At 39.1% G+C, this 27,929-nt stretch overlaps 1 protein-coding gene across 3 annotated transcripts; it reads left to right on the plus strand.

Moving 5' to 3' along the window:
• Positions 1 to 27,744, plus strand: PUM3 (pumilio RNA binding family member 3). 3 transcript variants are annotated; one of them, XM_086867920.1, is made up of 18 exons: positions 1 to 2,236; positions 2,458 to 2,564; positions 4,316 to 4,498; positions 6,197 to 6,332; positions 7,084 to 7,159; positions 7,865 to 7,958; positions 8,160 to 8,226; positions 8,781 to 8,955; positions 10,687 to 10,790; positions 11,294 to 11,372; positions 13,039 to 13,137; positions 14,212 to 14,265; positions 15,755 to 15,835; positions 17,695 to 17,837; positions 18,540 to 18,762; positions 19,844 to 19,931; positions 21,768 to 21,858; positions 27,495 to 27,744. In XM_086867920.1, exons 2-18 carry the CDS (start codon positions 2,468 to 2,470, stop codon positions 27,622 to 27,624), a joined length of 1,920 nt encoding a protein of 639 aa, XP_086724046.1. In that variant the 5' UTR covers positions 1 to 2,236; positions 2,458 to 2,467; the 3' UTR covers positions 27,625 to 27,744. The 3 variants fall into 3 exon arrangements, with proteins under 3 accessions (XP_086724046.1, XP_023799441.2, XP_086724047.1); XM_023943673.2 differs by having other exon boundaries at positions 2,204 to 2,342; XM_086867921.1 differs by lacking the exon at positions 1 to 2,236 and adding an exon at positions 2,254 to 2,328.
• Positions 27,745 to 27,929: the final 185 nt, after the last annotated feature.

Consider the following 27,929-nt stretch of genomic DNA (forward strand, 5'->3'; position numbering starts at 1 on the left):
ACACAATCAGGAGCTCCTGACACAACTTCCATCAGAACTGAGGAGTTTGGACCAGCTCTTGAGACAGAGAATGCCAGACTCCTTCCAAATCTGGCTTTAGAAAACATTGCAATTCACAAGTGCAGCCCACATTCAGAAGACTCAAGACACATTTACAGGAGCTGCAGAAGCATGTTACTCCTCAGGGGAGGACATCCAGAACTGGCCTCAGAACTGGAAAGCAACATCAGTGTGGCAGTCAAGGGACTGCAGAAAGGCAGACCTTTTGCATAAAAGGTTGCTCCTCAGTGTAAGCAGTTGAGAGTTGCGGAAACTGGCCTAAAAGACAGAGCAGAGCTCTGCTACGCCCTTTTTAACTTGCACCTCTGTGTCCTATGCTCTGTCCTGTGTTCCATCACACAGCACACCCTGGTCACATGGCACAGCAGCCCTCCAGGTTTCTCCCCCAGCTGCACAGGAAAAGGAAGCATCTACACGCAGGGGGAGGCTGGGAGACACAAGAATCACCAGGAGTGATAACTGACAAGTTTTACAGTGATTTTGTAGGGCCCATCAGAAAACATGTTGGAATTTGGCTGGGCCAAGCCACATGATGTGTTTCCCTCACCCCTGTTCTCAGGGATGCTTGGTTCTCAGGGATTCCCAGTTATGATGCCTAGAACCATAAGAATGTGTTCAAGGAAGTCCAAATTCCAGTAAGGGCCTCAGCCTCTGCTGGGTTCACACTTCTGCTCTGCTCTGCAAAGACTTCCTCTTCCTGGAACTGCTTACCTTGTCTACTTCAGCAAACGTTAGTGATGGGACCTCCGTGAAATGAAGACCAAGAGAACAGAATTACCTCTGTAGTCAAGCGTAATAATTAGCACATTTATGAGCACCTTCTGTGTCAAGGAGCCCTTACCCAACCCCTCTCGGGTGAACCAGCACTTGCCAATGGCCTTTCACACCACCACACATCTGCAGAGCTGGTGCCATCTGATGCACCCTGGCATCAAGGGCACCCAATCGAGGTTGTGTCATGTTCTTATTTCTGCTGTGCCCCAGGCAATCCACACCTGAGAAGAGGAGCCCAGGGTGCCAGGCAGCAAAGGCAGAAGGGGAAGGGGATGGTTGATGGCAAGTTGAACATGAGCCAGCAGTGCCCTGGCAGCCAGGAGGGCCACCCGTGTCCTGGGGGCATCAGGCACAGCATCAGCCAGGCAAGGGAGGGGATTGTCCTTCTCTGCTCTGCTCTGCTCTGCTCTGCTCTGCTCTGCTCTGCTCTGCTCTGCTCTGGGGCAGCCTCACCTCGAGTGCTGGGGACAGCTCTGGGTGCCACGGTATGAGAGAGACACCAAGCTATTGGAGTGTCCAAAGGAGGACTATGAGGATGGTGAAGGGCCTTGAGGGGAACCTGTATGAAGAGCATCTGAGGTTGCTTGGTCTGTTCAGCCTGGAGGAGACTGAGAGGAGACCTCATTGCAGTTTTCCTTGTGATGAGAGGGGCACTGATCTCATCTCTGTGGTGACAGTGACAGGACCTGAGGAAATGGTCTGAAGCTGTATCAGGGCAGGTTTAGGCTGCGTATTACAAAAAGGTTCTTCACCCAGAGGGTGGCTGAGCACTGGAACAGGCTTCTCAGGGAACTGGTGCCAGCACCAAGCTTGATGGAGGCATTTAAGGAGGCATTTGGACAATGCTGTCAGATACACGGTGTAATTCTAGGAGTATCTGTGCAGCACCAGGAATTGGACCTGATGATCCTTTTAGGTTCCTTCCACCTCAGCATATTCTATGACTCTGTGAACAGAATTCTCTCTCTCTCTCTCTCAGCCTTTCCTTCTAAGAGATGCTCCAGTCCCTCAGTCACCTCTCTTGCTCTCTATTGGACCTGCTCCAGGAGCTCCATGTCTCTCTTGTCCTGAGGAACCAGAACTGGACACAGCACTGCAGGTTTGAGCAGATGGAAAGGATCACCTCCTTCGACCTGCTGGGAATACTCTTCCTAATGCTCCCCCCATGACATCACTGGCCACAACGGCACAGTGCTGGCTGACGGAGGCTTGTGGCCCGCCAGGTCGCTCCCCGCAGGGCCTCAGCCCGGCTCCTGTTCCCGGCCTGTCCCAGCACGGGGGCGCCCTGGCGCGCTGTACGGCACGGCAGCGCGGCACTGTCGCGCGGCGGCAGCGCGGCGACCAATGGGAAGCGGCGGCCGGTGCCCGCAGCCGTCAGGCGGGGTCGGGCCACACGTGTGCGGTGAGAGCGGCGGGCCCGGGATCCGGCGGCGGCCGGGGCTGGGCGTCCTGGGAGCGGGGACCGCGGGCGGGCCTGGCCGAGCCTCCCCGCCTGTGCGCGGCCTCTGGTACCCCACCGGCCACTGGGAGGGTTTGACTTCGCCATGGGTCAGGCGCAGGCTGTCTTTTGCTCACAGGGGAGCCGCGGCCGTCCAGTAATGCTGTCTCTTGCTCCGTTTGCAGTGTTGCCGTCATGGAGAACAAGGGTAAAAAGAAGTTCGTGGGGAAGAGTGGGAAAGGACCTCGTGGAAAAGCGCCCCATGGGAAGAGGAAATTTAAAAAAGATAATGGTAAGAAGGCGAAGGGTCATCAGAAGGAGCCCTGGCTGAATGGTTATGGTTGTGTATGCTTGGAATTCTTGTTGTTCGCTTGGTGAGTCCATGTTTTGAAACGACTAGTTTGGCAGATGAGCAACAAGGAGTGTTGACTGCCTGGACTTCAGTAAGACTTTGACAGTGTCTTCTCTCCTTTGAGAGGTGCTGATGAACTAAGGGCTGCAAGAGCAGTCTGTGAGGTAGATTGAAAACTGGCTGAAGGGCTGGGTCCAGAGACTGGTACACTCTTTGGAGACCACTGATTAGCAGTGGACCCCAGGAGTCAGTACAAGGTCGAGTTCGGTTCAGCAGCTTCAAGGAGGCCTGGATGATGGGGCAGAATGCAGCATTTTCAGATTTACAGATGGCATAGAACTGCAGGGAGTGTTAGATGGACCCGAGGGTCGTGCTGCCCTCCAGGAGGATGTCACCAGGTCCGATGATGGGCTGGCAGAAGTGTGGTGAAGCTCATCAAGGAGTGAAGGGCAGAGTCCTGCATCTTGAGGGGAACATGCACTCACAAATACAGGGGAAAGCCCAGAGGCTCTTGGTGATTAGGGTGGACCATGAACCAGCAGTGTGCTCTGGAGGCTAGCTGGATCCTGAGCTGCATTATGAGGAGTGCTGTCAGCAGATTGAGGGCTGTGACCCTTGCCCTCTCCTCAGCCCTGGTGAGCTTCACCTGAAGGCTGCTGGGGAGCCTTCTCCTGAAGTACTGTGAAGAGTTCTGGCTCTTCAGTGCAGTAGAGATACAGACATGCTGGAGAGAGCCCAGTGAAGGGACCAGGGTATCTCTTCTGGTAGGAAAGGCTGGGTCAGTTCAACCTGTCCCAGGGAGAAGACAAGGCTCAAAGACAGACTTTTTCTAGTAGTGCCCTGTGACAGTAGTGCCCAGAGAACAATGGGCAGAAACTAAAACACAGGAAATTCCTTCTCAGTATCAGGAAAACCTTTTTACTGTGGGAATGACTGCACAGGCACAGGTTGCCCAGGGAGATGGTAGAGTTTACCTCACTGAAGGTAGTCAAAAGCCACCCAGGCATGGTCCTGTTTCCTGAAACCCACCAGTTTGGGTGGCCTTGTCTGAGCAGGACGGTTGGACCAGATGACTTTGAGAGGTGCCTTCTCTAACTCTGTCTTGTATTCAAAACTGTACTGACTCTATGAGCCACTCACTTGCTGAAATGCTTTAAACAGGTTGCACTGCAAGCATCATCTTCTCTGTTTGATTCATCTAAAATGCTCTCAGTTAAAATTTTGAAGTTGATAGCCTTTTGATTCTAGACTTGGCATTAATTATCTGAAAGATGAAGCTAGGTGGGAGCATGCTGTGGGTTAGGATTGAGAAGATGCCTTTCACTGCTGTCTTAGAACACATGATGTTGAAACAGATCTGATCATGAGCTATGAGAAGTGTGGGGATTTGGGGATTGATGACTTTGATGTTAGGGATGGTGACATTTTTTAATATAAAATCATTCTTTTTATGCCTGAGCTGTTGCACTGCTGCCCAGAAAAAAATATCTGGGGAAAACTTGTCTAGAGAAACCTTACCCAGGGGCTGCAGTGAAAATACCAGCTTTGAGAAGCACGTAAGAATTTTTGTCAAATATAGAATTGTTATTACAAAGTAGTTTCATTCTTGTTATGGTAATTTTTTATTTTCAAATTTTGAAGCAACAGTAGGTGTATGATAGCATTTTAATTTCTGTTGTGTTGGTTAATAGATTCAGGTCCACCAAAGAAAATCTTCAACAAAGGAGATGAGGAAGGAAAGCCTAAATCCATTTCCAAGAAATTTATTAAAGGACAGTTGAGACCTGGAAAAGCTGTGGTCAAACAATTCAAGAATAAACAGCAACCAGAAAAGTTTGCAAAGAAGAGAAAACTCCAGGATGGTGAAGAGGGAGGTGAGCAGATTTTTAAGCCGGGATATTAAGGGAAACCAGGTTTTGGGAAACACATTTTTTGTCAAAGATCTTCGTCTTTCTGTCTGCCTTTCCAAATTGGCTGAATAACTCCAGGTTTACTTCCTGTTTAGTCTTTGCTGTGGGAAAAATTACTTCACTTGACTAAACTTGAGGCTGAAGTCATGAAAATCAACAGTTTGGAATTTTCTTGGAAGTCAGAAGTAAAGACACAGTAGCAAATTTAAAAATTGTCATACCATCCTAAAGCTCTGTTTGTTTTAAGGCAGTGTTAAGTGGTTAGCTAGAAACTGGCAGTTGTTACATGTGATGTGCAAACACAGAGCTTTTCATAGTGTGTTTTGGACTGTTCTAAAAGTACTTCTGTAAGTTCTGGAATAGAAATTCATGAAACAAAGTTGATTATCCTTTGCATTATTTCCTTTCTGTGGTCCAGACTATCTGGTCACATCCTTTAAGAGGAAAAAAAGCATAACAAGTGCTAACACTGCCTTTAGATTTTACAGCTTTTTTTTTTCTTTCTGGTGTTTATAGAGAAAGGCTAAATAGTTGTCTGGTTTTACCATGTTTAATGGGTTTCTTTTTTAAATTAATTTCTTCTGCTGGAGATCTTAATCTTTTCCTGTTCTGTCTTCTAAAGCAAAGCTGTACTGGGGCAGTTAATTAGTGTTGTAAAATGAGAAGTAGAATCTTAAATAAGGGGTTCTGCAGTTCAGCAGAAATATGTCATTTGTTTGAAGGACAGTAGATTATGTTGAGTATTTTATTACTACTGTTCTTGCATGTTTGCAGACTGGATTTGCATAGAATATGCACTAGATGTCTGAAAATCTAGTAACAGTAGTATGTTTTTATTATGCTGCTTTAAAAAAAAGGAAACTTCCAGTAAGCCTTTAAGTGTTGTTCATAAGAGCAAATGAAAGCCTCTGTGTATTGCACTGCTCTCAAAACATTACAAGTCTTTCTTGTCACTGTTGCTTTAGGAAACTGATAAAAAATCAATGCTGTGCTTTGTAAAAAGGAAAGCATGGGTTTTTGAATGGGTAAAACAATACATGCTGCTAAATACCAGTGAGCAGTGATTTAAGCTCTAAAAATTTAAGGAGGTGTCCTTAGTGCATAATCTGTATCCCTTTTATAACATTGTTTTGCCCAAGTTCATTGTGTGGCAGTGTACAGTGGTTGTATAGTAAAATGCCATGTTTAAAGAATTTAACAGAGTAAAAAGATTAGGCATGTAGAAAGGGTTTAACTTACTTTCTTATTTTGGGTTTTCAGATAGGTATCTTTGAGTTAGGGTTCTCCTTTTGAATGATGAAAAACGCATGCTTGAATTAAGAGTGAAATAAAATGGGAGAATTGTTGGGGCAGTCATAGCTGTTAAGTCAGTCAATCTTCAGTCAGTTCTCATGCTATTAAGATATTTTTGATGCATCCTGTGACAGTTTTGAGGAAAATTAATTGTTTGTCTTGTTCTTCCAGTAGTCTAGAAGTGATGATTGCTAGCTTAGCATACTTATTCAAGATTTATGGTTTCATGTGAGCTATCTGGTTAACTGCAGGCAAAGGTCCTGAATTGTTAGCAGCTCGAGTCGTAGAAATGCTGCGGTTTAGACTGCTAAAGAATTCTATTGCTGCTCTTCTATTAACTGTAGTAAATATATTTATTTTTGTCCTAAGGGTCAGATTCTAAGAAGCCGAAATGGAGTGAATTCAAAAAGAAAAGGAAAGAGTTAAAGCAAACCAGACAAATTAATGATAAAAGTAATTATGACCTAATTGTAAAATCAAAACAAATATGGGAAAGCATAAGAAGGTAATTACTTTTTTTTCTTCCGCTTTGTTGACTTTTTGTCATAAATTGCCAGAATACCCTCTTTCTCATCTTGTAATTTTATAAAACTATTTCCAAACTGAATGTCTTCAGGTGAACAGTAACAATGCATGCAAATTTGTGGGTAGTTCAAACAGAGTATAGGAGTCCATGGTCCTAGGAATGTCTGTATTGACCTTGTATTTTTGGCTAAAATTTATAAATTTGTGAGTAATTGCTTAAGAAATTTCCTTTTTTCTTTTGAACCCTGAAATACAGAGCAAGCACTAATTCACCCTGATCCTACAGTGGGATTACTGCATGAGGTTTTTTTAAGGTTTAGTGTCTCTCTTTGAGGGTGTTATTCTAGAACTGTTGCCCCATGTCAGCAAGAAAAGTTAATTTTGCATATTCTAAGTGTTTGTGCTTTGCATCCTTACAGATCTTTGCACCTATAAACAACTCTGACTGCAAATTTGAGTTTATGTTTCAAAAAATACTTTATTCAAAAAAAGAATTATATGTGTGGAAAATAATGTGTGGAATTCTGGTTTGATTTCCGTAAACTGAAACGGCTTAATCACATCTCTGTACAGGGTTAACAAATAACAGTGTAAATTTGTATTGGCAGAAGCCAACCTGTTTTCATTTGTACTGTCTTGATTCTTAATTTATAGATATAAGTGAATCATACTACAAAAAAGCTGCTTCCTCAATTAGAATTGTTTTACTAGGTTTTTGTTTTTTTTTGTAGAAAAAAGTGTGATAAAGATAAACGAGAAAAACTGATGAATGAGCTACAGAAACTTCTTCATGGGAAAATTAAAAATGTAAGAAAAAAACTAATGGCATGGTGCACAAATTCACAAAATCTTCTTTAAAGAATGGGGAAACTGAGTAAAAAGAACAAAAACAGGGCTGAAAGACTGCATTTGGTACCTGTATTTTGGGACAGGAGTCCTGGGATGCTTTGTCTGTCAGCTGGCTGTTTTAAAAGGCTGCCAAGTAGCTTTAGTCCTGTGAAATTTGATGTTAGCTGAGGTTCAGGAGCTTAGAGGTTTGATTATTTACAACTGTTGCTTTGCAATTTTCTAGGAAAATTAGTGTCCTCATGCTTAATTATACTAAACAGTCTTTGTGCTTTATTCTTGAAATGTATAAATTTGCAGTGAAGAACATGCTGAGCTTTTCGTATTCTGTGCTGAAGTGGAACTGTTTCATCACACTTACTCTGAAATTATAAAGAAGAGGAAAATGGAGATACCATTTAATGGTTTTATTTCAGTATGAAAAACCTTAATGCATGTTGTTAATTATCAGCAGCTGTTGTCTGTATTTTCTTTGGTAGAATACTTGTGAAGGGGTAAAAATCCTTAAGTCTTGATTTGTTATAAGCAGGTTACTGCTTTTCTGATTCTATAATTGGCATTATAAGTGTGGCATGAAAAGATACAGGAGAGCACATACATTAAAATAATTATGGTACATACTGCCCTTTGAAGGGCCTAGAGTAATGAAGTATCTCTGTCCTTCAGCTGGCATTTGCACACGATTCAACCCGAGTGATCCAGTGTTTTATTCAGTATGGTAATGAGAAGCAAAGGCAAGAGACATTTGAAGAATTGAAAGGTATTTTCATTTTACTTATATGCCTCTGCATTGTGGTTAGGCTGCATTTAAACAAGACATGTTGTTTTGTCTTGAATGTTTTTACTTTTTTTTCTGAACTGATACATCAGGTCTAGTGAACTCTTCGTACTTACTTAATGATATTTCATAGAGTTAATGTAGTGAAAAGTAAACCAGCTGAATGCTTCTCCCTTCTTCTAGATAGCCTAATAGAGTTGAGCAAGTCAAAGTATTCCAGAAATATTGTGAAGAAGTTTCTTATGTATGGGTAAGTATCAAGTGAATTTGCTCATTGGTGTTGTTTCATTTTCAGTGTGAAAGCTGCTTCTTAATCTGTAATGAATTAATCATGAATAAAAAATACATCTCTGGAAAAATCTTTGTAATATTGTGGAGTAAAGGCAGGGGAGTGCTAACAGTATTTTTCCTTTTTCAAGAAGTAAAACTAATGCTGTAGGAAAACTTTTTTTTTGTTAAGGAAAACTTGACAATAAAATGGTTAGATGTGTTCTCAGAGTTGATCTTTGCTGCATATAAAACATTGGCTTTTTAAAAATTTTTTTTGCTAAGTGTTTAGGATGGCATTCATTATTCTCTAGAATTTATTCACTGTTTACTTTCCCTCAAAATGCCTTAAAATTTCTCCACATTCCTGGCTTTCTTTACATATTTTCCCAAATACCATAAGGCTGATTCAGATACATAAATTTCATGGTTTCTATGACAAAACTTACTACCTAAATATGTTTCTAAAAACTATCAATAGGTAAACTTATCTGTAGAAGTTTTAACTCTTGCTATTTGTATTTCCCTGAAAAACAGGACAAAAGCACAAGTTGCAGAAATAATAAAAAGTTTTAAAGGGCATGTGAAAAAGATGCTGCGTCATGCAGAAGCATCTGCTATAGTGGAATATGCATATAATGACAAAGCCATTCTGGAGCAGAGGAATATGCTGACAGAAGAACTATATGGGAACACTTTCCAGGTTTACAAGGTCGTATTTCAATACTTTGTAGTTTAAGATAGTTTAGATAAGTTATTGTGTTAGTAATGCCTTACCTATCTTACCTACTATTTCTTTTGATTGCATTTCTTTCTGTCAGCTCTCCAAAGGTAGTCTGGTTTAGCATGTTTAAATGTAATGATTACTTGCACATTTCTAGTTTAGATTAAATTGTTGTGGGTTTTCTTAGTTTGAACTATGTAAAAATATACTATGTTCATGTATGAGCTTTCTCTGCTTGTCAAAGGCAGTTTGTTCTTATATAGTTTCAGTTCTCATAGTGTCTGGGCTGAAATCATACCTGCTGAGGTAAGACTTAGGTGTAATTCTTCATTAATGCTGTAGATGACACTTGTGTCAGAACTACCCTATGTCTCGTGACATAGAATGGGCCAGTATCCACATCAAGTGTTCCACTTGGGCTAAATTTCATTCTTTCTTTTCTTTTTCTGTGGAGACTGTAGGACTTGAGTCCAAACTCCACTGAAACCTAGGTTTATGGTAGATCCTTACCAGGCAGTTGGAACCTTCTTAAAAACTGCAGCCTCCATTCTTTTGCATTCTGTTTTTAATTTTTGCTGACTTGGGAAGTAGGTATCCATTAGTGTTAGGAATTTTGCTACAAAGTACAGAACTGTTTCTACACAATTACTAACTTCAATGCCTTTTTCACCTGTTCACTTAAGATTTCTGTTAAAATCATCTTAAGACATTAACAACTCATTTCTGAACCTGTATTTTCTTAACAGGTTATTATAAGTTTTAATTAGGCATTTTGCAACACTGAGTAGTAGAGAGGCATGTTTGTTGTGATTATGGGCGGTAATTTGTACTGGGAGTCAAACAGCCCATGAAACCTGTTTTTACTTTTTTTTCTGAACTGATACATCAGGTCTAGTGAACTCTTCGTACTTACTTAATGATATTTCATAGAGTTAATGTAGTGAAAAGTAAACCAGCTGAATGCTTCTCCCTTCTTCTAGATAGAGGGTAACATGTGCAGTGTTACCCTCCATTATTCTGTTATTTTTTGCATAACTGCTTCAAGTGGCCATACATTGTGGTGCAAACCAAGATTCAGCTCAATATAGGTTTATAAAAAGTTGCAATGTAGTTGTTAAAGTGTATCAGGGATGGTTTAAAAAATATCTCTTCTAATTGTCTATCCAGTCAGAAGTTTTTCTAACAGCAGATTATTTTAAAAGAGTTATCAGTGTAATTCTTTTGTTAAGATACCAGGGTATCTTCTGTGTGTAAGGTCTGTGGCATATGTTCCTCTTCTCTGCCATTCCTGAACTGGAATTTCCTGGCCCTTTGTTAGCTTCTCAGTTTGTCAACTTGTTGTGTTGCCCTCTGATGTGTGCATAAAGCAGGATTTCTGCTTAGTTAAGGAGCACCTTAACACAATGACAGTTTTGTGTATTTTGCCTTGTATCTGGCATGAAGAGCTGATATAACTGGCAGAAAACAGCTCAGACTATGGAAGTTGGTTTTGTTTGCTAATGAGAAACATTTAATTTATAGAAACTTAAGTTTACAGCTCCTGACATGCTCAGGAAAGGTAGCTTCTTGTTCTTAAAATTGTAAAAATTGTTAGTTTTGCAGAAAATTCATTTTGTTTTTGATATTCATGACATTTGTTTGAAAAAGATCTAAGCATTGTAAATTTCTATGAGCTCTGATACTGGTACTATTAAACCTCTGATTGTGTATTCATTTCAGACACCGGCTGTCCCAACACTGGATAAAGTGCTGGAAGCTCAACCTGAAAAGAGAGAGGCCATCTTGGATGAAATGAAGCAGATTCTAACACCAATGGCACAAAAGTAAGGACAAAAACAAAAAGGTGTGACAATCTAGCACAAAGTAGTTTGTTTCTGACATACAAACAGTGCCACTGGTATAAGTTCAGACGACAGTGATAGTGATACTCTTTTAAGCTGTAGTGTTGCTGTGCTGAATAGTCTATGGTTTTGTCCCAGGTGTCATAATGAATATCTTACCTCAATTTTGATCTCCACTTCTCTGAATTGAAGTGTCCTCTGTCCCAGTCAGACAATTGGTGGAAATACTGGTCTCTGATGTATTCCTATAGTGAATTATTAGATACGGTTCTCTAGTGGTCTTTATGAGAAAATAGGTTCTATAATTTGTAAGTTTTGCTAGAATCTTGCATGTATTGTAAATGTTAAACATCTGAATCCAAAATGAGTGTGTGTTTTCTTCTTACAATACTGCCTAATGTTTTTAAATACAAATGAAGTATTGCTAGCGTAGTTTAAAATGATTGTGGGGAACTTGTTGCTTATTTTTGTCTGTCCAAATACAGAGAGGCGGTGATAAAGCACTCACTGGTACATAAAGTATTTTTGGACTTTTTCACTTTTGCTCTTCCGAAACAAAGATCTGTAAGTATCTTTTATTTTGCCTTTTGTCTTTTTTTTTCCTTTTTTGTGGAATGTTTTTTATCCTTTTGTGAAAATGTTGTAAGTTAACTAGACAAAAATACACATCTTTCATTGATGGAGTTCTATACATTTAGTGATTCTAGGTAGGTGATTGGAGAGTAGTGTTGTATGGAGATTTATAGTCACAATGAACTTTCACAATAGGGTTTGTGATGCTTGAATTAAAAAAAAAAAAAAAAAAAAGAAAAGAAGATGACTATGTTTCCTCTCTTCCTGCTGAATGGTCCTTCTTAGTAGCTGAGGAATAATTAAAGTAAGGACCATTGCTTGCTGTAGCTTATCTTTCCAGTGTGTAGTTTCTTAACAACTTGCAGTGATTGTCCAAAAATCTCTTGACCAAAATACAAGATTGGCCCTTTTGTCAGCAACCAAAACTTTGTCTGCTATATCTATATTAAATTGCAGGTTTAAGATTATATGAGGCATTCTTGTATTTAGGCCTAAATCCATCTGTGTGATGTGACAAGCTGCTATGCTCTTCAACTTCATCTGTGTTCAAGGTGTGTCCATCAGCCTCACTTAGGTTCTGTAGCTCGGAACCATCTCAAAGTCGGGCAGAGCCTTCTAAACTTGCTGTCTATTGCCTCTTTCTGCTATACCAGACTCCTGAATACTTTGTTACTGTTAATAAACCCAAAGCTAAGGGTAGGGAAGCATACAGATTGTGGTGTAAGTCCAGATCTTCAGAGCCCAGAACATTCCTCTGCATGGTTTCATGTAATGCTATGTCTGAAAATGCTTTTGGATTTGCAGGCTTGCATGATTCAGGGGAATAAGGGCGTATCTCCTTGCTTGGCTTTCTGTGCAAATCTACTACTATATGGACATGCTCTGTGGGGTTTAGAAACCACTTCAGCACATCTGCTCCTGCCTGTGCTTACAGCTAGTGACATCAATTGTGTTGTGACTGAGCAATTTTGAAATAATTGATAAAATGCTTTTGGCTAGAGGGCAAGAAGAACTAGGAATAGAAAAACATAGGTGGGAGCTGCACTCTGAGGAAACCTATTGGATAGTAACAGAAGTAGTAACCCAAGAGGGTCTCATTAGATTTGGTTTAAATTTTTTCTTTGGCTGATGATATTGTCAGATACCTTGAGAAAACCTTGTTCTCTTCATATGAAGACAAAACTTTTGGCTATGTCTTGTAATATCTGATTTATAGCGTAAATGACTGGTGCCTAAATGACTTTTTTAGTTCTTTTTACTTTCTAGCTAGTACTCTGTATGTATGAGTATCCATCTGCTTCAAAGATTTCTTCCTAAATTAATGGTTGTCTTGTTCTCTAATTTCTGACTCAGTTGTGAGCACTCTTTCTTGAATTTTTTGTAATAGGGCAGCTGGCAGGCTTCAATATAGTTGGGATTTTATGGCATGATTATGATGAACAGTGTAGTTTTAAGGAGAGATAGCTTGTGTCGTTTACAGTCTTGGTCTCCTCTTGAGGCAGTTTTTCATAGGTCAGGTAAGTGAGAGTGGTTCTGTAAGCCAGTGACGCAGTACAGTGTGGACACACAAAATAATTCTTCAGGCCCTCATCTACCTGCCTCGAGCTCCTCAAGACTTTCCTTTCATCTTTTTGCTTTATCACCTTTCCTTCCTCAGGAAATGATAGAAGCTATCAGAGAGGCTGTCATCTACCTGGCACACACTCACGATGGAGCCCGAGTAGCAATGCACTGTTTATGGCATGGCACTCCCAAGGTAATGTTTGGTTTCCCTCTACTTGGTCCTCTCTGACTGCCCACATGGGTACTTTCACACATTTTCATGCAATTAACAATTTGAGACCAAGGTTAAAAACTGGCCCCTCTTTATTGACTGGCAGACTTAAGCAGTGATTTTTTTGTGAATCAAATGCTTTCATTAGAAGTTCTATAGCAGAAGCACCTCCTTTATTATTTTTAGGAGAGATTTTGGCAGTGACACATGGAGCCATTTTTCCATTGTAAGGTTATTGGCATTTTATTTGTCCCATGGATTTCTTATCATAAGAGAAATTGACAGGAGGGAGAGGACAGTAAAGAAGTCATTATGTGAAGCCATGTTTGGCTTTGGAATGCCAGGACTTGAAAAATGTTACAGGAAGTGTGTTTTGGTTTCATCTGTTGACACAGTGTCCAGAAATACTTCTGGTATAATGTATGTCATCACATCTTGGAAATACTGTAATGCCTTCCATGTTTTTCTATATTAAAAAATAAAAAAGATGACTTATTAAAATAGTCCACTTGCTAAAGCATGCTGAAAAAATGCTAAGTTCCTAGGATCTAAGTGTAGTAATAGATCTAAAGAATACAGAGCAGTGATTCCAAGAGACAAAAAAAATACAGGCAGAGAACTATCTGACAAAATATTCTTGCTAGTAATAGGGATTTAAACCAGTTCCAGGTTCAGGTTGAATTATGTTTCTTTCCAAATGAAAAGATGAAATGCATTCTCCTGTAATTAAGGGACAAAATATGAGTGAGCATATGTGATGGTGGCCTGAGATTTTTTGTTTGCTGTGGTTTTTTCCAAGTTTTCTTGACATCTCCCATTGGTGATCTGGACTTGTAAATGTACCACAGTATCTCTCTGGAGTCAAGTCACAATTCTGGTTTAACTTCTCACAGTTCTAGGTGTAAACTAATAGAATATGTGGAGGTCTTTGGTAGACACATTTACTTTAGAATGCAGATTGAAGATTATCTTTTTGAAAGGTGCAAATAGCACTTTAGTTACTCAGAATCACTGGTATTCTAGACTCATTTGAGTTTCCTCTTTCCTCTTGGACAGGACAGAAAGGTCATTGTGAAAACTATGAAGACGTATATAGAAAAAATAGCAACGGTGAGTGTTCATTAACCATTTAATTCATATTCTCTAAAACTAGTGATTTGATAGAGGCTAGCTTGAAGGTTCTTTGAATGAATTCAAAGTTGTTCTTTGAGATCTTAATAAAACCAGTCTTAAAATGGCAGTGTATTATGTATTAGATAATATAAAATAATTGAACTGTATGAAATATTTAGGTATATGCCAAGAGGCTTCATCGTGGGCACTACATGTAGTACTGTACTTTGTTATGGCTGAGTTCATTACTATTTCTCAGTTTTCTTTCTACTTTTTATTGTATTGATGCCAACTTTGTATTGCATCTTCATGTGGCCCATTGGTTAATTCTCCTTGGCTGGGAGCAAAACAGCCTGTATAAAGAAGAGGAAGAAAAGATAAGATGTGTTGGAAATGTCATTGAAAAAGCTCTTTGACTTGTGTGTTTCTTAGAAGATGCTCAGTATTTTTTTCGAGTCAGGAAGCTTCAAAATACCTTGGCAAACAATGGGGGAAGTCTGTTTTATTTTTTAATGAACAACATGTGTTGGGAGACTGCAGCACCAGCAGAGTAACAGTTGAAACCAGATTTCATGGAGTTAGGCAAAACTGCAGCTGTAAAGAAGAGCTTTTTAAACTTCCCTTCCTGGTTGCTGTGGGTTTTTTAGTTTGCTGCTAGTTATTGTGGTCTCAATCAGTGGCCTTCAAGCATTTTGATCACATCCTGGGCATGCATCCCCAATATATATATTTATACTACTATAATAGTGTGCATTATAAAGCATACACAGAAACAGAAAATTTAAAGGGTAACTAGAGGCTCTTTTTATTTTTTTTATTAATGGTGCCAAAAATATTTTTTTTCTGCACCGAAATGGATTGTCTTATGAAACCCACTTTGAGGGCTACTTGACTAGGTAAAGTTTCTCTCCATAATTTTCCACTATTATTTCCAGAATAAATGAGTTGTTTCATTTTAGAAATTATATATTATATAGAAATATGAGACAGTGGGTAAATAATAGCTGATACAACACTGGAGCACAGAAGATCTAGCTTCATTTTGATCTAGAGCCTCACTGAGATATAAGTGAATTTGGCTGTGCTCGTTTGAGTATACTGGAGACTCGATCCCACTGTATGTGACTTAGTTCAGTTTTAAGCAAATTTACAATAGAAATATAGTCTGTATGTAATAATGCTGTAGGGAAAATACTGTGATTTCAAATGTTGATAATACAGTAGGATTAGGTTAATACATTGAATGTGATAAAACAATATATCCACTTGAAATGGAAGATCTACTTTTAGCAACATATTTCTCTGAACAAGCCTTGCTTTTAGAGAGAAACCTAAATGTTGGATTCTCTCATTCTATGACAGTAGTCAGAATTTGCTTGTGCTTGATGTTTTGTTATGTTTGAGACAAACCCTCAGAAACTGTGATTCTGAGTCAGTATATTAATAAAAATAACTGCATGTGGTTTCTGATGTTTCATCTTTGCAGGGTGAATTTTCTCATCTGGTCTTGCTGGCAGCATTTGATTGCATTGATGACACTAAACTGGTGAAGCAGTTAATTATATCAGTAAGTAAATTAATTTCTCCTAAAATAGTGTATTAAATAGTGTCAGTGTGTTTGTCAGTATATAGGAAGATGAAAGTAGGAATCCATCTGCTTTTTTAGACTATTTAAATACTTCCCATCTTCTCTGTTTCATTATATTTATGTATTATGATCAGTTTTTTCTTTTCCTATCAGATCTTGGCACTTTCATACATTGTTTTAATTATTTATTTGAATTAATGTTAAAGCTAGGTTCAGTGCTTGCTGTAATTTTCCGTTTTAGTGCACATTCACTCTGGGTAAGGGGTGACTAGAGTCTCTTTAAAGTCAGTGTGTTTTATCATAAATGTTTGAGCTCTGCTAGTATTTCTAGAGGTTAAATTGGTGGAAAACTTCAGAATGATGATGTTAACTTACCCATTTTACAAGCAAAACTATTTGCATCCTCTAAGCAGGGAAATTAACATTGATGTACATGTTGTAATCTGCTTGTAGTAGTACTCATGCTGTAGCTATAAGGACTGACTTGTTTAGGGGAAGTGGCAGGGAGATAAAGATGGGACAAATCTTCCATGTGTGGAGAAGGAATATAAGGAGAAAGTGGTTCTGATTAGGCTTGTTTTGAAAAATAGGAGCAATTCTTCCCTTGAGCTGCTCTGTGGAGGGTGCAGTAGGGATTTTGTACCCTATCGTAAGGATTTTGCCCTTAGACTGTGCCTCTCTAATGGGTCTGGAGAGATAAAAGCATCTTCCTATGGTCCTCAACGATTTCAGCTCTGATTGCAACTGGATTTGGTTCCCAGAGCCAGATCTGGAATGTAACAACTTCTGAGAAATGTCTAAGGATTTAAATTCTGACATATCTGAGCTGTCCTAGTGTGAGATATTTGACTTGTTCCTGTACTGTGTAACAAGCACTCTGCTTTCTGGAGAGTATTAGTTCAGATACTATGCCTTTAGCTGAGTTTACAAGATGTCATTTAGTTACAGAATCATCTGAGATCAAGAACTAATCCATTATCAAAGGTAATGAAATGTTTACATCCTAACACAACAATCTGGACAGAAAATGGAGAGCAAGATGTGGCCTTTGCGCATACAGGATTAGCCCATCACGGCGTATGTGAGGTCAAGAGTGGGGAAAGGATGGCAGGAAAAGGAGAAAAAAAAATAATCTTAGAATCAAAACAAGCTCTTCAGATAGTGAATTAAAACTAGTAGCAGATGATGAGGTGGAGGCATCTTAAAATCAAGCATTGAAGCATATTCTGTAGTGGAAAGCAATCTTTAAAATAATTTTAGAGAGCAGTTTGGCTTCAAAAATACCTTATAGAGGTTATTATCCTGTTCATAAAAAATTTACCTTTAGGAAGGTAAAAAGCTAGTAAGACTTGAGGGGGAGAAAAAGCTAGGGGGGTTTTATAGTTTTGTTTTGAGGGCATTTTTGTTGGTTTGGAATTTTTTTTTGTAGTATTGCAAAATTCATCATTTATGTGGGTTGCCAGTATGGCTGAGAATTTCTATCTGTAGGAGGGTTTTAAGCTCTTTAAATCCTCTCAAGGAAGGTCTTTTCTTACCATCATCTCTCAGGTTCACAGAATCTTAATCCTGGACCAAAGTCTGTGTGTGGTGCTTTGAGCTTTCATATGTGATTGGAGCTGTACATTGAGTGCTTGGCATGTGTAAGGATTCAGGTGGATTTTAGCACAAAATCCTTCTCTTTCATGAGAACTCCAAAAAGATGAAGACATTACCAACAAGGGATAGGATGTCTCTGTCATTTAGAGTTTCTCCTGGTACTTTCTCACAGTTCTAATACTGATAATGACCGAGAACTGTTATTTCATTGATGTTTTGTTGTGGTTTGTTTACTCTCACAGGAAATAAAGGCTTCTTTGCCCGATATAATAAACAACAAACATGGAAAGAAGGTCTTGTTGTACTTGCTAAGTCCTAGAGATCCTGCACATTTTGTTCCAGAAATCATCGCACTTCTGCAACAGGGAGATGGAAATGCCTATAGGTAACTCAGATGTGAAGGTTGCATGGTTTTTCTTTAGAGTCTAGAAGTCATGCAGCTTTTTGTCATGATTAATTTCAACTTTGTGATAAATCCAAATAATGTAGATATATGTAAATAATGCATGTTTTCCCCTTTTGTGAAGGGCAAGTATTATGGTACATGTATAAGCTTGTGTATTAACTTTAGTGTAGAAGAAAATTTGTAATATGCATTATTGGTGCTTTGGGTCACATAAAACTATCTATCTATCTATCTATCTGTCTATCTATCTATCTATCTATCTATCTATCTATCTATCTATCTATCTATCTATGTGGAAATTGTTAATGTGATTTCAATCTCTGGTATTGACATTGGTGCTTACCAGCTTTTGGAGGAGCAATTCTAGATGACTAGGAAGCTGTCTAAAAAGTACATCTCCATAGCTGAGATAACAAAATGAAAAGAAATAGTAAATGTCACTAACAAGAAAAAACTGAGTTTTTGAGACAGTCAGCTTTAAACACTTTTTCATTCCATATGTTCTTAAATTGTGTCCAACATGCATTTAGTTGTACATTGAACAGAGGGAACAATAACGCCTGTATTTGAATCTAGCATTAATTTAAATGTCTCAAATAGCACATACGTTCTGAAATTTTTTGTTGCTTGATGTGCATACAGTGCAAATGTTCTGCAGTAATGTGCTGTCTCTTTCATCAGTAAGAAGAATACTGAACTCCGTCGCCATGAACTCCTGGAAGCCATTTCCTCACCTTTGCTAGAATATTTGCAAGAACACACCCAAGAAGTAGTGATAGACAAAGCTACTTTTGTCTTGGTTGCCGATATTTTAAGAACGGCTCTTGGTGACATCCAGCCTGCGCTAGATGCAATTGCTCAGTTAGCAGCAGAAGAGCTGGTCCCAGGGGGCCGTGATGGACAGGTAATGTAGAGAAGGTAACGTGCTGAGATCTTACAGTTCTTCTGCATTACTAAAATGAAGTCTAGTCTTGTTTTCCTTTATGTAATAAGACATCAGTGTACTGCCCTGGTAGCGCCTGTACATTAGATGTGATCCTGTTTTCTGAGTTGTTGATTTCATTGTTTATTGTTAGTGCACCTGGAGTGATGGTGGCTTGAACCTGCGTTTCATAGGAGTTGTAGGCATAAGTGCTTTTTGATCTTCCATTTTCAGAAGTGCTTGGAACACTTATTGGGAAGGTTGCTGACCAGCATGTTACACAGTCTTTCTTAATGTTACCGCTGTGCAATCAAGCACTTAGGAAAGCTTTGTAGGTCATTTGATTGTTTACATTGAGAGGGACAGGATCTCTTACCTTTCAGGTGTGCGTATCTCCATGCAAAGAAAGATCTTTGATAAGAGCTGTTTGTCTTCACAGTATGACCTTCTCTTCAAAGAGTGCCCCCCCCCCTACATTCTTAAACTCAGTCAGATATGTGTCCATAGACTAGAAGACAAAAAAATACAATGTATGTCATATTTAAAATAGATATCCTCTAGATTTCCATAGCTGTGGTGTTTTAGCTCTGTGTTTTGCATATTTTGTTACACATTTTATGAGATTTTATGTGAACTACGCATGTTTTCTGTGACTTTTTGTGGACCATACATAGGTGATTTTCAAGTGTGGAAGTGTGAAAGGTCTGGAAGTACTGGCAGAGGCAGTTACACCAAGAAGTTCTGTTTATTAAGAATGATGTCCTTGAAAGTGTTGATGCTGGTTCATAATAGTTTATATTGCTATAAAATTAAATGTTAATTTAATTAACATGAAAGTTAAATGTTGCAGGGAAGATGGTAAGAGTTAAAATGGTCAGTTTGAATGAGTAGCCAGAGTTACATCAAACTTGTTGATATTAGCCTAAGTCACAACTCCGTCAATCAGTGTGATGGCAGAGTGAATAAATCAAGCAGGAATATTTATGGCCAGACATATTACTGAATTTTGAACCAACATCACTAAATAATTTTGTTTTGTTTTGGTTTGTCTATTCCCTTAAAGCTTCACATTGCAGAACATCCAGCAGGCCATCTAGTTTTGAAGTGGTTAATAGAGCAAGATGAAAAAATGAGAGAGAGTGGAAAAGAAGGTATGTTGGAAATACAGCTTTATTTGCTCAGATTGACTTCAGAGTAATTTGCTATCTGACTTCACTTAAGATAGTTACAGTTATTTCTTTGAGTATACTAGTATATGGAAAATTTAACATTATTGTTTCTATCTTTTTGCTGTTGTGAGCTGCTATACAGAGTGCCAAGGATATGTTTGGCTTTTTTGCAGTGCAAGCAGTGGTTGTGTTTTTTTCTCGGGGCTTTAATGTGTATTTGTGGAGGAGTTAATTTCTGTGCTTAAAATGTCTTGATAGCTTTGCTAAATCACATAGTAGTTTAATAATAGAAACATTAAAGTCTTTCTTACAGGAACCCCTGTTTCTTTAGTGTTTGTAAACCGGGCTGTAATATTTACCGTGTTCATTAGTGCTGCTGGGTTAATGCTTTGTAACTTTTACTAAAATAATTTGTGCACAAAAACAGGACATCTTTGCTAGTTTGTGTTCCATAAGGCAGATATTTGGTACAGATGTTCTCATCTTAATTTAGCTTTTAAACTTATTATGTAACTGTAAAATCTTCTCTGTGTGTCACTCTATCCTAATAGTGATTACTTTTTCTCATACAAAAAGCTTAAAGAATGAAAGCACATAGTTGGCAAAGTGTAATCTGAGGGAACTTCTCTGTGTGTAATAGTTTTTTTCTATGTAGAATTATCAGATCTTGTTGAACTTTTTATTTCTTTTCCTTTTGGTACATTCAGCTAGCCAGTATTTACTTTTAAAATGTTAGTTTTGCTTTATTAAATGTTTCTGGAAGTAGACTGTTTTCCAATTTCTCAAGCAGATCATTGAAAATGTGCAAAAGAAAAGTTTTAGGAGTGTCTTTCAGAGACTTGCCTATCTGAAATGATGATAGTAATTGGGATTTATTTCTGTAAAAATGGTGGTTTCCAGTTTAATCACATGCTGTTCCCTTTGTTTTCCTCTGAGAAGTATCACCTAGAATTATTGCTTTGATTTAATTAATTTGTCATTAAACACCAAGCAAATTGTTAGCACCTGGGGAACAAGCTGTATAAAATCTGACCTGTCTTCATGTGGAATTTGTATCTAAAGTGACACTGAAAAACAGCTTTGGTGGTTTGTTGGGGTTGGGTGGGGTTCTTTGCATTGTTTACTGGCAAGTTTGCTCAGCATGACAGGTTGTAAGAACAGTTTCCATGCAGTTCTTTAAATTCTGCTGAGGCCTTGAAGTCGGCCTAGGTTAGTGTAATGAATCTGAAGTCAACTAAGGCTTTCAAAAGCACTGAAGAAATAGAGTCCTGGAGCATCAGTACAGCTGAAAAAGACAATGCTTTTGTATCAATAAAGGATTAGCTCTGAAATTTTAAGTAATTTCTGTTCAAATTCTTTTCCTTCAGTTATAGAGTCAGATGCTTAAAAATGTAGCTTTTTTCAACAGAGATGTTTATGTATTTAGTATACTGCATACAATGATCTATTCAACCAAAATGATTCTGTGATTCTTGCTGAGTTCGGTCTTTGGACTGGATACCTTCTCTAAGATATTAATAGCCTTTCACACCCTTTTTGAAAAACAAACAAGTTTGCATACTTCATAATAGTAAACAGACACACAGTGCTGCTGTTGTCTAACAAATTCCATGCAGTACTTGGAAGTAGTCTGATATCTATGATGGTCTGCACTGCATTGAACAGTCAATTATTTTGAGGGAGTAGAACTTTGTAAATACTTGGGGGACTGAAAACAATTTGATTAAATCAAAACTACAGATAACTTTCAACAGGCTTCTTTGTAGAAAAATATTGTCTCATTTTTCTCTTCCCCTGCTTCTTTCTCACATTTTGCAGTTTGCTTTGGAAGAACATTGGTGGAACATGTTGGTATTGAGAATCTGAAGACCTGGGCAGAAGTAAATCGAGGTGCCATTATTCTTTGTTGGTAAGTAAGGCACATGACTGCTTCTGATTAGATTACATTGTTAATTTCTTGAACAGCTGAGAGAACATCAGTTGAAATTTCTACCAAGAAAATGACGTTCAATGTGTGTTGTCTTGAATGAAACAGGGATTAGAAAAATTCAAACCAGAGTTTCTGCAGGTTATTCCTGGGGTTTCATCTTTCGTCGTACTAGGAAGCAGCTCATTATCAGAAAATCTGAACATTAAAAACAAAATTATTTTTAAAATTGTGCCTACCATATCTTGTTTTACAAGCACAAAACTCTCAAAAGAGCACTCCACAAATAGCTACATTAAAATAATTAACTTTAGGATACCTCGTAGTAGCATACAAAAATCTGGAAATTACTTTGTTTTGTTTGTTTTGGTAAATTATTGCTTTGTGTTGATGCCTTAATTGCAAAGCCTAAAAAGTTCTCATACTGAAGTAGGAAAGTGTTCGGAAGAGACATAACATACGTAACATACATAAGAATAGATTATGCAAAGGCCTGTGATGAGCTAACTGGCTCACAAATCTGAAGCAATGAACCATAGAATTAGTGAGATCAGAAACACCCCACAGGGATCAGATTAACGTTAACATTTTGTTTTATCAAGAGCGAACTGCAGTGTTAATCATCGCTGCTTTCACTTTGTAGCTACCTGTCAGTATAAGGTCATAGAAACCCAAGGTTTTGTCCTGTAATCTCAAGTGTGTGGTCTGTGTTCTGGAACTTGTGTATCAGCCTTGCCCTTCTGGCACCTCCAAAAGACTTTCACTGAACCTAAGTCAGCAAACAGTTCAAACAGACAACATGATTTTGAACATTGAGTCCTTTGGTCTGTTTTTTCTGCTCCACTTTTCTCTCTCCTAAAGTTACTGTGGATTTCAAAGTTGCTGTTTGATTTCCATCTCTGGTCTTTATCAATTTAGAGTAGGGATACTTCAACGTTTGTGCTTTTTTGCAAGGTGAATCAAAAGCTGTTTTCACCTCTGTCAGCTAATCTGAGTTTTAATTCTAGCTCTTTTTAGTCGTTATCACTCAGATCACTAGTGAGAAGAATTGGTAGTAGAAGAGTAGTTGCAATCCAGGTACAAAACCAGTTCACACAGAAGCTTACTAGTTATATGTATGTGGCTGTTAAGATATTTCAGCTGCCAAAATGACGATGTTCTTTCTTTGAGTCTTACAACAGGCTTTTAGAATTCACCTAATGCCTTTAAGTTATCTGATCCTGTGCACAGATGTTCAGTGAAGTTTTGTTAGAAAGGCTTTATTTACTGACACTGTGTTAATGCTTGGATGTTTTTCCTTTAAGTCAAGGCTGAACAGATTCATTTAACATGTGGTCTTGCTGGTGAATATACTAAGATGTTGGGATTGTCTAAATAAACTTGTAAAGTAAGTTAATAGATTTTTTTTCCTGTATTTGACACTTCAGTAACTATTTGGTGGTCAGCCTGACAATAGCCTTTTAATAGACATTGAAATAGAGATAAAACAGGAAACTGGTAATTGCTCATTAAAGAAACTAGCACAAGAATGTATTTTGTGGAAAAATCTGTGAGGAATGGCAGTCTTCTCTGTCACTCACTACAGGTGGGGCCTTGACAAGTGTCCTTTGTTACCAAGCCAGGGATCTTACCTCCAAGAGTGGCAGTATTTTCACCTATACTAAAACTTAACTAACCGGAAAAAGAGAAAAAATTATATTGTAGGGTTTGTTTGATAGAATTTTGTTGGTAGTCTTTGGTTTATTTCATTTAAATCTAAATCCTTTGTAGGCCGAACTTCTCTTGATGAATTTTTAGGCATGATGTCCTTTTGTTTAGGCAGCTGAGAACACACCAACATAACCATCTCCTTTTGTTCCATTTTGTGTAACATTTGTTTACCTCACTATTACATAGCAATTTATTGCATTTTTGTTTTAACTGCATGCACTGAAGTCAAGAGATCACCTAAATTGTACAGCAGTGATTAATTTAGTTTGGTGTGTAGCAGCAGATTTTTTTTAACATAAATTACTGAGTTTTTAAAAAACCCAGATGCTTCTTGCTGTGGTTGGACACTGGCCAAATTCCAGGCACCATGAAAGCTGCTCACTCACCCTCCCCTGCCACAGCTGGGCAGAGGAGAGAAAACAAAAAAAATTATCAAAGAGTTCATGAGTTGAGATAAGGACCAGGAGAAAACACTCCAGGTGCAAAACAGGTTTAACTTAAAGGTAGAAAGTGAATTGATTATTAACAGAATCAGAGAAAGATAATAGGAAGTAAAATAAGCCCTTAAAAAAAATATCCACCTTCTTCTCCCCCAGCCCCTCTCTCCTTCCCACCGACAGCACAGGGAGACAGGGTGTGGGGTTTTGGTCAGTTTATCACTGAGATTTCTTCCACTGCTCAGGGAGAGGAGCCCTTGCCTTGTGAGACTCTGAGGTCCCTCCTATGGGACACAGTTCTCTGTGAGCTTCCCAGCATGGTTCCAATCTCATGAGCAGCAGTCCTCCCAAAACTGCTGCAGTGTGAGTCCCTCCTGTGGGCAGACAGTCCTCCCAAAACTGCTGTGGCAGAGGTCACTCCTGCACAGGGTGCAGCCTTCCAAGGACAGGCTGCTCCAGCCTGGAAGCAGGGCCCTATCTCCATCGAGTCTTCCACAGGACCACAGCCTCCTCCAGGCATCCACCCTCTCTGGCACAGGCACCTTCCCCATGGGCTGCGGGTGGATCTCTGCATCCCCTGTGGATCCCCATGGGCTGCAGGGGCACAGCTGCTTCACCACGGTCTCACCATGGCCTGCAGAGGAATCTTGGCTCCAGCACCTGGAGCACCTCCTCTCCTCCTCCTCCACTGACCTTGGTGTCTCTGTGCTGTTCCCCTCACATGTTCTCATCTCCTCCTCTTCTCTGACTAGAAGCAAAACTGTCTGCACTTCATTTTGATTTTCTTTTTAAATCTGTTATCACAGAGGTGTTACCAACATCTCTAATTGGCTCAGCCTTGGCCAGCAGCCTGTCCATCTTCAGAGCTGTCAGATACTGACTTTGCTGGACATGGTGGAAGCTTCCAACAGCTTCTCACAGAAGGCACCTCTGTGGCCCCCCTCCCAATACAAAAAACAAGCCATATAAAACCAACATGGTTATTTTGTCATAAAGAATTGCTAATGCTCAAACAGAGGAAATTTTCACACAATGCTAGTTCCTCCTTAAGCCACGATTGATTTTTGTTTTGTTGTTGGCTTTCAGAAGCCATCTGTCACATATGCGCAGATCTGAGACTCAGAATTACTCAGTGAGTCCATTTGAAGATTTTTGGCTATCTAGTCCTTCAGCTTATTTGTGAGTTAAAAGCAGTCAGTGTATGTGATTGGCTTCTCAGTTACCTGGTATCCTCTGGACCTTCTCCTTTCCTTGCCCTACTTGCTTTTGACTTATTACGGCAAAATAATACTTGCCCTACATATTATGAAAATATTTGGGGCCTGGTTCTGACTTAGTACGATCTTGAGGAGCCCAGAGGTACTGAGAGGATCCTCTGCATGCTCACATGTGTATTATTAAGTGTTGTAAATACATGAATGTCATAGATGTATGCCTATTTAAACTCCTGTATATGACTTTTCTGTATGTTTGTAAGTTTGTAAATGATGTGCAGCATCAGGGTAGAGAATGGATAAGAATGTGCTTCAGCAAATGTGTTACTGACTTCCTTTATTTCTGTGGTCCGTGGAACTTATATTTTACATCCACAAAATACATAGGTGTCAGCTTTCTAGACCTTGTAAGAACTTACAGAATAGTAATTTAAAAATACCCCACTATGTCACTGTGTTTGTCATTTGGCTGTGTTATCAAACATGCAGATGTTCTGTATTAAGAACGTTGTCTTGACATACCTGTGGTTACTGAGCTTGAAAGCAGCTTTACATGTATAGCTGTCAGAAGCTGACATTAATTTTTAGAGATAAGTAAAATGCAGTCCAGAGTGACTTGCTACTTTGTCTGGTCCTTGTCTCTTAGGGTGAGTGAAACATATGTACTTCTCCATGTTAATTACCAATGTGTTCAGCACATCCTTTTCCAGGATTCTGGACTTTCTTGCTTTTAACAGGGGTACATGACTCAATAGAGGAGATGAGAATATCAGCCTCAGCTGTGTTGAATTCAGTTTTAAAGAAGGCTTCTTGATTAAATGGTGCCATTACAGCTAAATGTGTAACACAATTTGCTGCGAAAGGTTTCTGTAAAGTCATAGTCATAGAAATAAATCTGGGAATTAAGTAGCTGAAAGTTGTGGTGTAGTCAGATGGACATCCAGGGCCTATAGTGTTGCCATCCAGCACATGATTTGGTGCTCTAAAGGAGACAAAATATAAATCTCATTGCAAGCTACTTAAGTTAATTCCTTTATGTCTTACTCAGTTCAGTTTGCCATGTCTAATCATTGTTTAAAAAGTAGGTAAGGAACAAGCTTTTAGGGTGCTGCAAATTTGGGAGCCTTGGAAGAATCCTAAGGATTGTAAAGATTTGTAGTAACATGCAGCCTGCGTCATGCCAGCGCATGGGTGTTAAAATTTGTTTCCAGTCTTAGTTTATTTATATGTCAAACTTGTAGTTCTGATGTGCACAAACCAGCTGTAGAACACACTTTTCTAGGCAGTGTTCACTCATCATTTTAAAGTAGCAAATTAGGTGTGCCATTAACTCAGCAGATCTTCTATTTCAATCCAAGAACATTACTATTAATTGAAGAAAGGGAAAAGGACAGTCTTTACTGAGCTGATAGTATTTTACAGCTTATGATGAATTTCTTTGTTTCTGAGGAAGAGAGTTTATCTGGGAAGTTTGATTATTTTTCCAGAAGTAGTATCTAAAAGGAGAGCAAATCTGTAAGGCTTCATCGTTCTTCCCTAATTGCAGCATGAAAGTGCAATGGTGAAGGTGCTTGATGCATATTAGACGTACTTCACTGCACCCGGTTTTAGGACTCCGTTACAAGAAAAGCATCAACAACTGGACTGAATTCAGTGAAAGGGGACCAGCATAGTCATGGGCTGGGTCCCTTGGCCTGGAAGGAGAGGATGTGGGGCCAGGTCTGTTTCAGCTGGGAGAAGGGGCAGCTTGTGGGCTCCTGAAAGCATCCCTGGCACCAATAGGATGGATGGAGAGCTGGTCCCTTCACAGCAATGTGTGAGTAGGGAGCAGGAGGCAGTGGCACAAGCTGAAGCACAGTAGGCTTAGGCTGGAGATACAGAGAAACTTTTTTCCTCATGAGGGTGGTGCAGCAGTGGGGCTGAGGCCCAGGGGGTTTTGGCTGTCCCCCAGCCTGGCAGGTTTGAAGCCCAGACTGGCTGAAACCCTGAACATCCTGGTCTGGCCCAGTATTTGAATGTGCTGTGAGTAGGAGTCAGCAGTTCTTTGCAGACTGATTTATCCTCTGTTGGATGTGTTCTGACTTGGTGCTTCATATTTTATGGAATGTTTTACATCTTTTTATAATAGAAGGTGATAACATCTGTCTTGAGCTCTTTTATTCTTAAATAGTTACGTTTTCCCATCATGGACAGCTTCTTTTTCTTTAACCTGCATGCTGACCTTTGATATCCTTCATTTTTTTCTTGTGTCTTGCAGCCTTCTCCGAAGCACTGATGAAAAGGTGGCAAGTACAGTCAAAAAAGGACTAAAAAAGCTCATCCCAAAGCTGAAGCAGCATAAAAATGTAAAAGGAATAGAAGCATTACTGGAGAAATTGACTTCCTAGTGTAAATGAACCTAAAATAATTATTTACATCAATGCAGTGAACTGAGATTTGGTAAGATTTTGTACCATGGTTTTAAGAAGCAGAGTATGCCTTTGTATATTAAATAATTTCTAAAACAACTTGTCATTGTACTCATTCTGTTGTGCACAATAGAAGATTGTTCTCACAGATTGAAATCCCAAGATTTCAGAGCTAATGGAAACTTCTGAACACATAATCAAGGCTTAAATCTTTCCTGATAACTTGTACAAAAATGTTTTAAGTGTTGTTAAAATTTGCATGTATGGTGTCATGGTTACCATAG

The sequence above is a fragment of the Cyanistes caeruleus genome, chromosome Z (genome assembly GCF_971803275.1).
Source record: "Cyanistes caeruleus chromosome Z, bCyaCae1.hap1.1, whole genome shotgun sequence".
NCBI lineage: Eukaryota > Metazoa > Chordata > Aves > Passeriformes > Paridae > Cyanistes > Cyanistes caeruleus.

Coding starts and splice junctions, on each gene's coding strand:
- PUM3 (XM_086867920.1), top strand. CDS start 2,468: ATGGAGAACAAGGGTAAAAAGAAGTTCGTGGGGAAGAGTGGGAAAGGA. Junction 8,227..8,780: donor AAGAAGTTTCTTATGTATGG/GTAAGTATCAAG, acceptor CCTGAAAAACAG/GACAAAAGCACAAGTTGCAG. Junction 15,836..17,694: donor TGAAGCAGTTAATTATATCA/GTAAGTAAATTA, acceptor TTACTCTCACAG/GAAATAAAGGCTTCTTTGCC.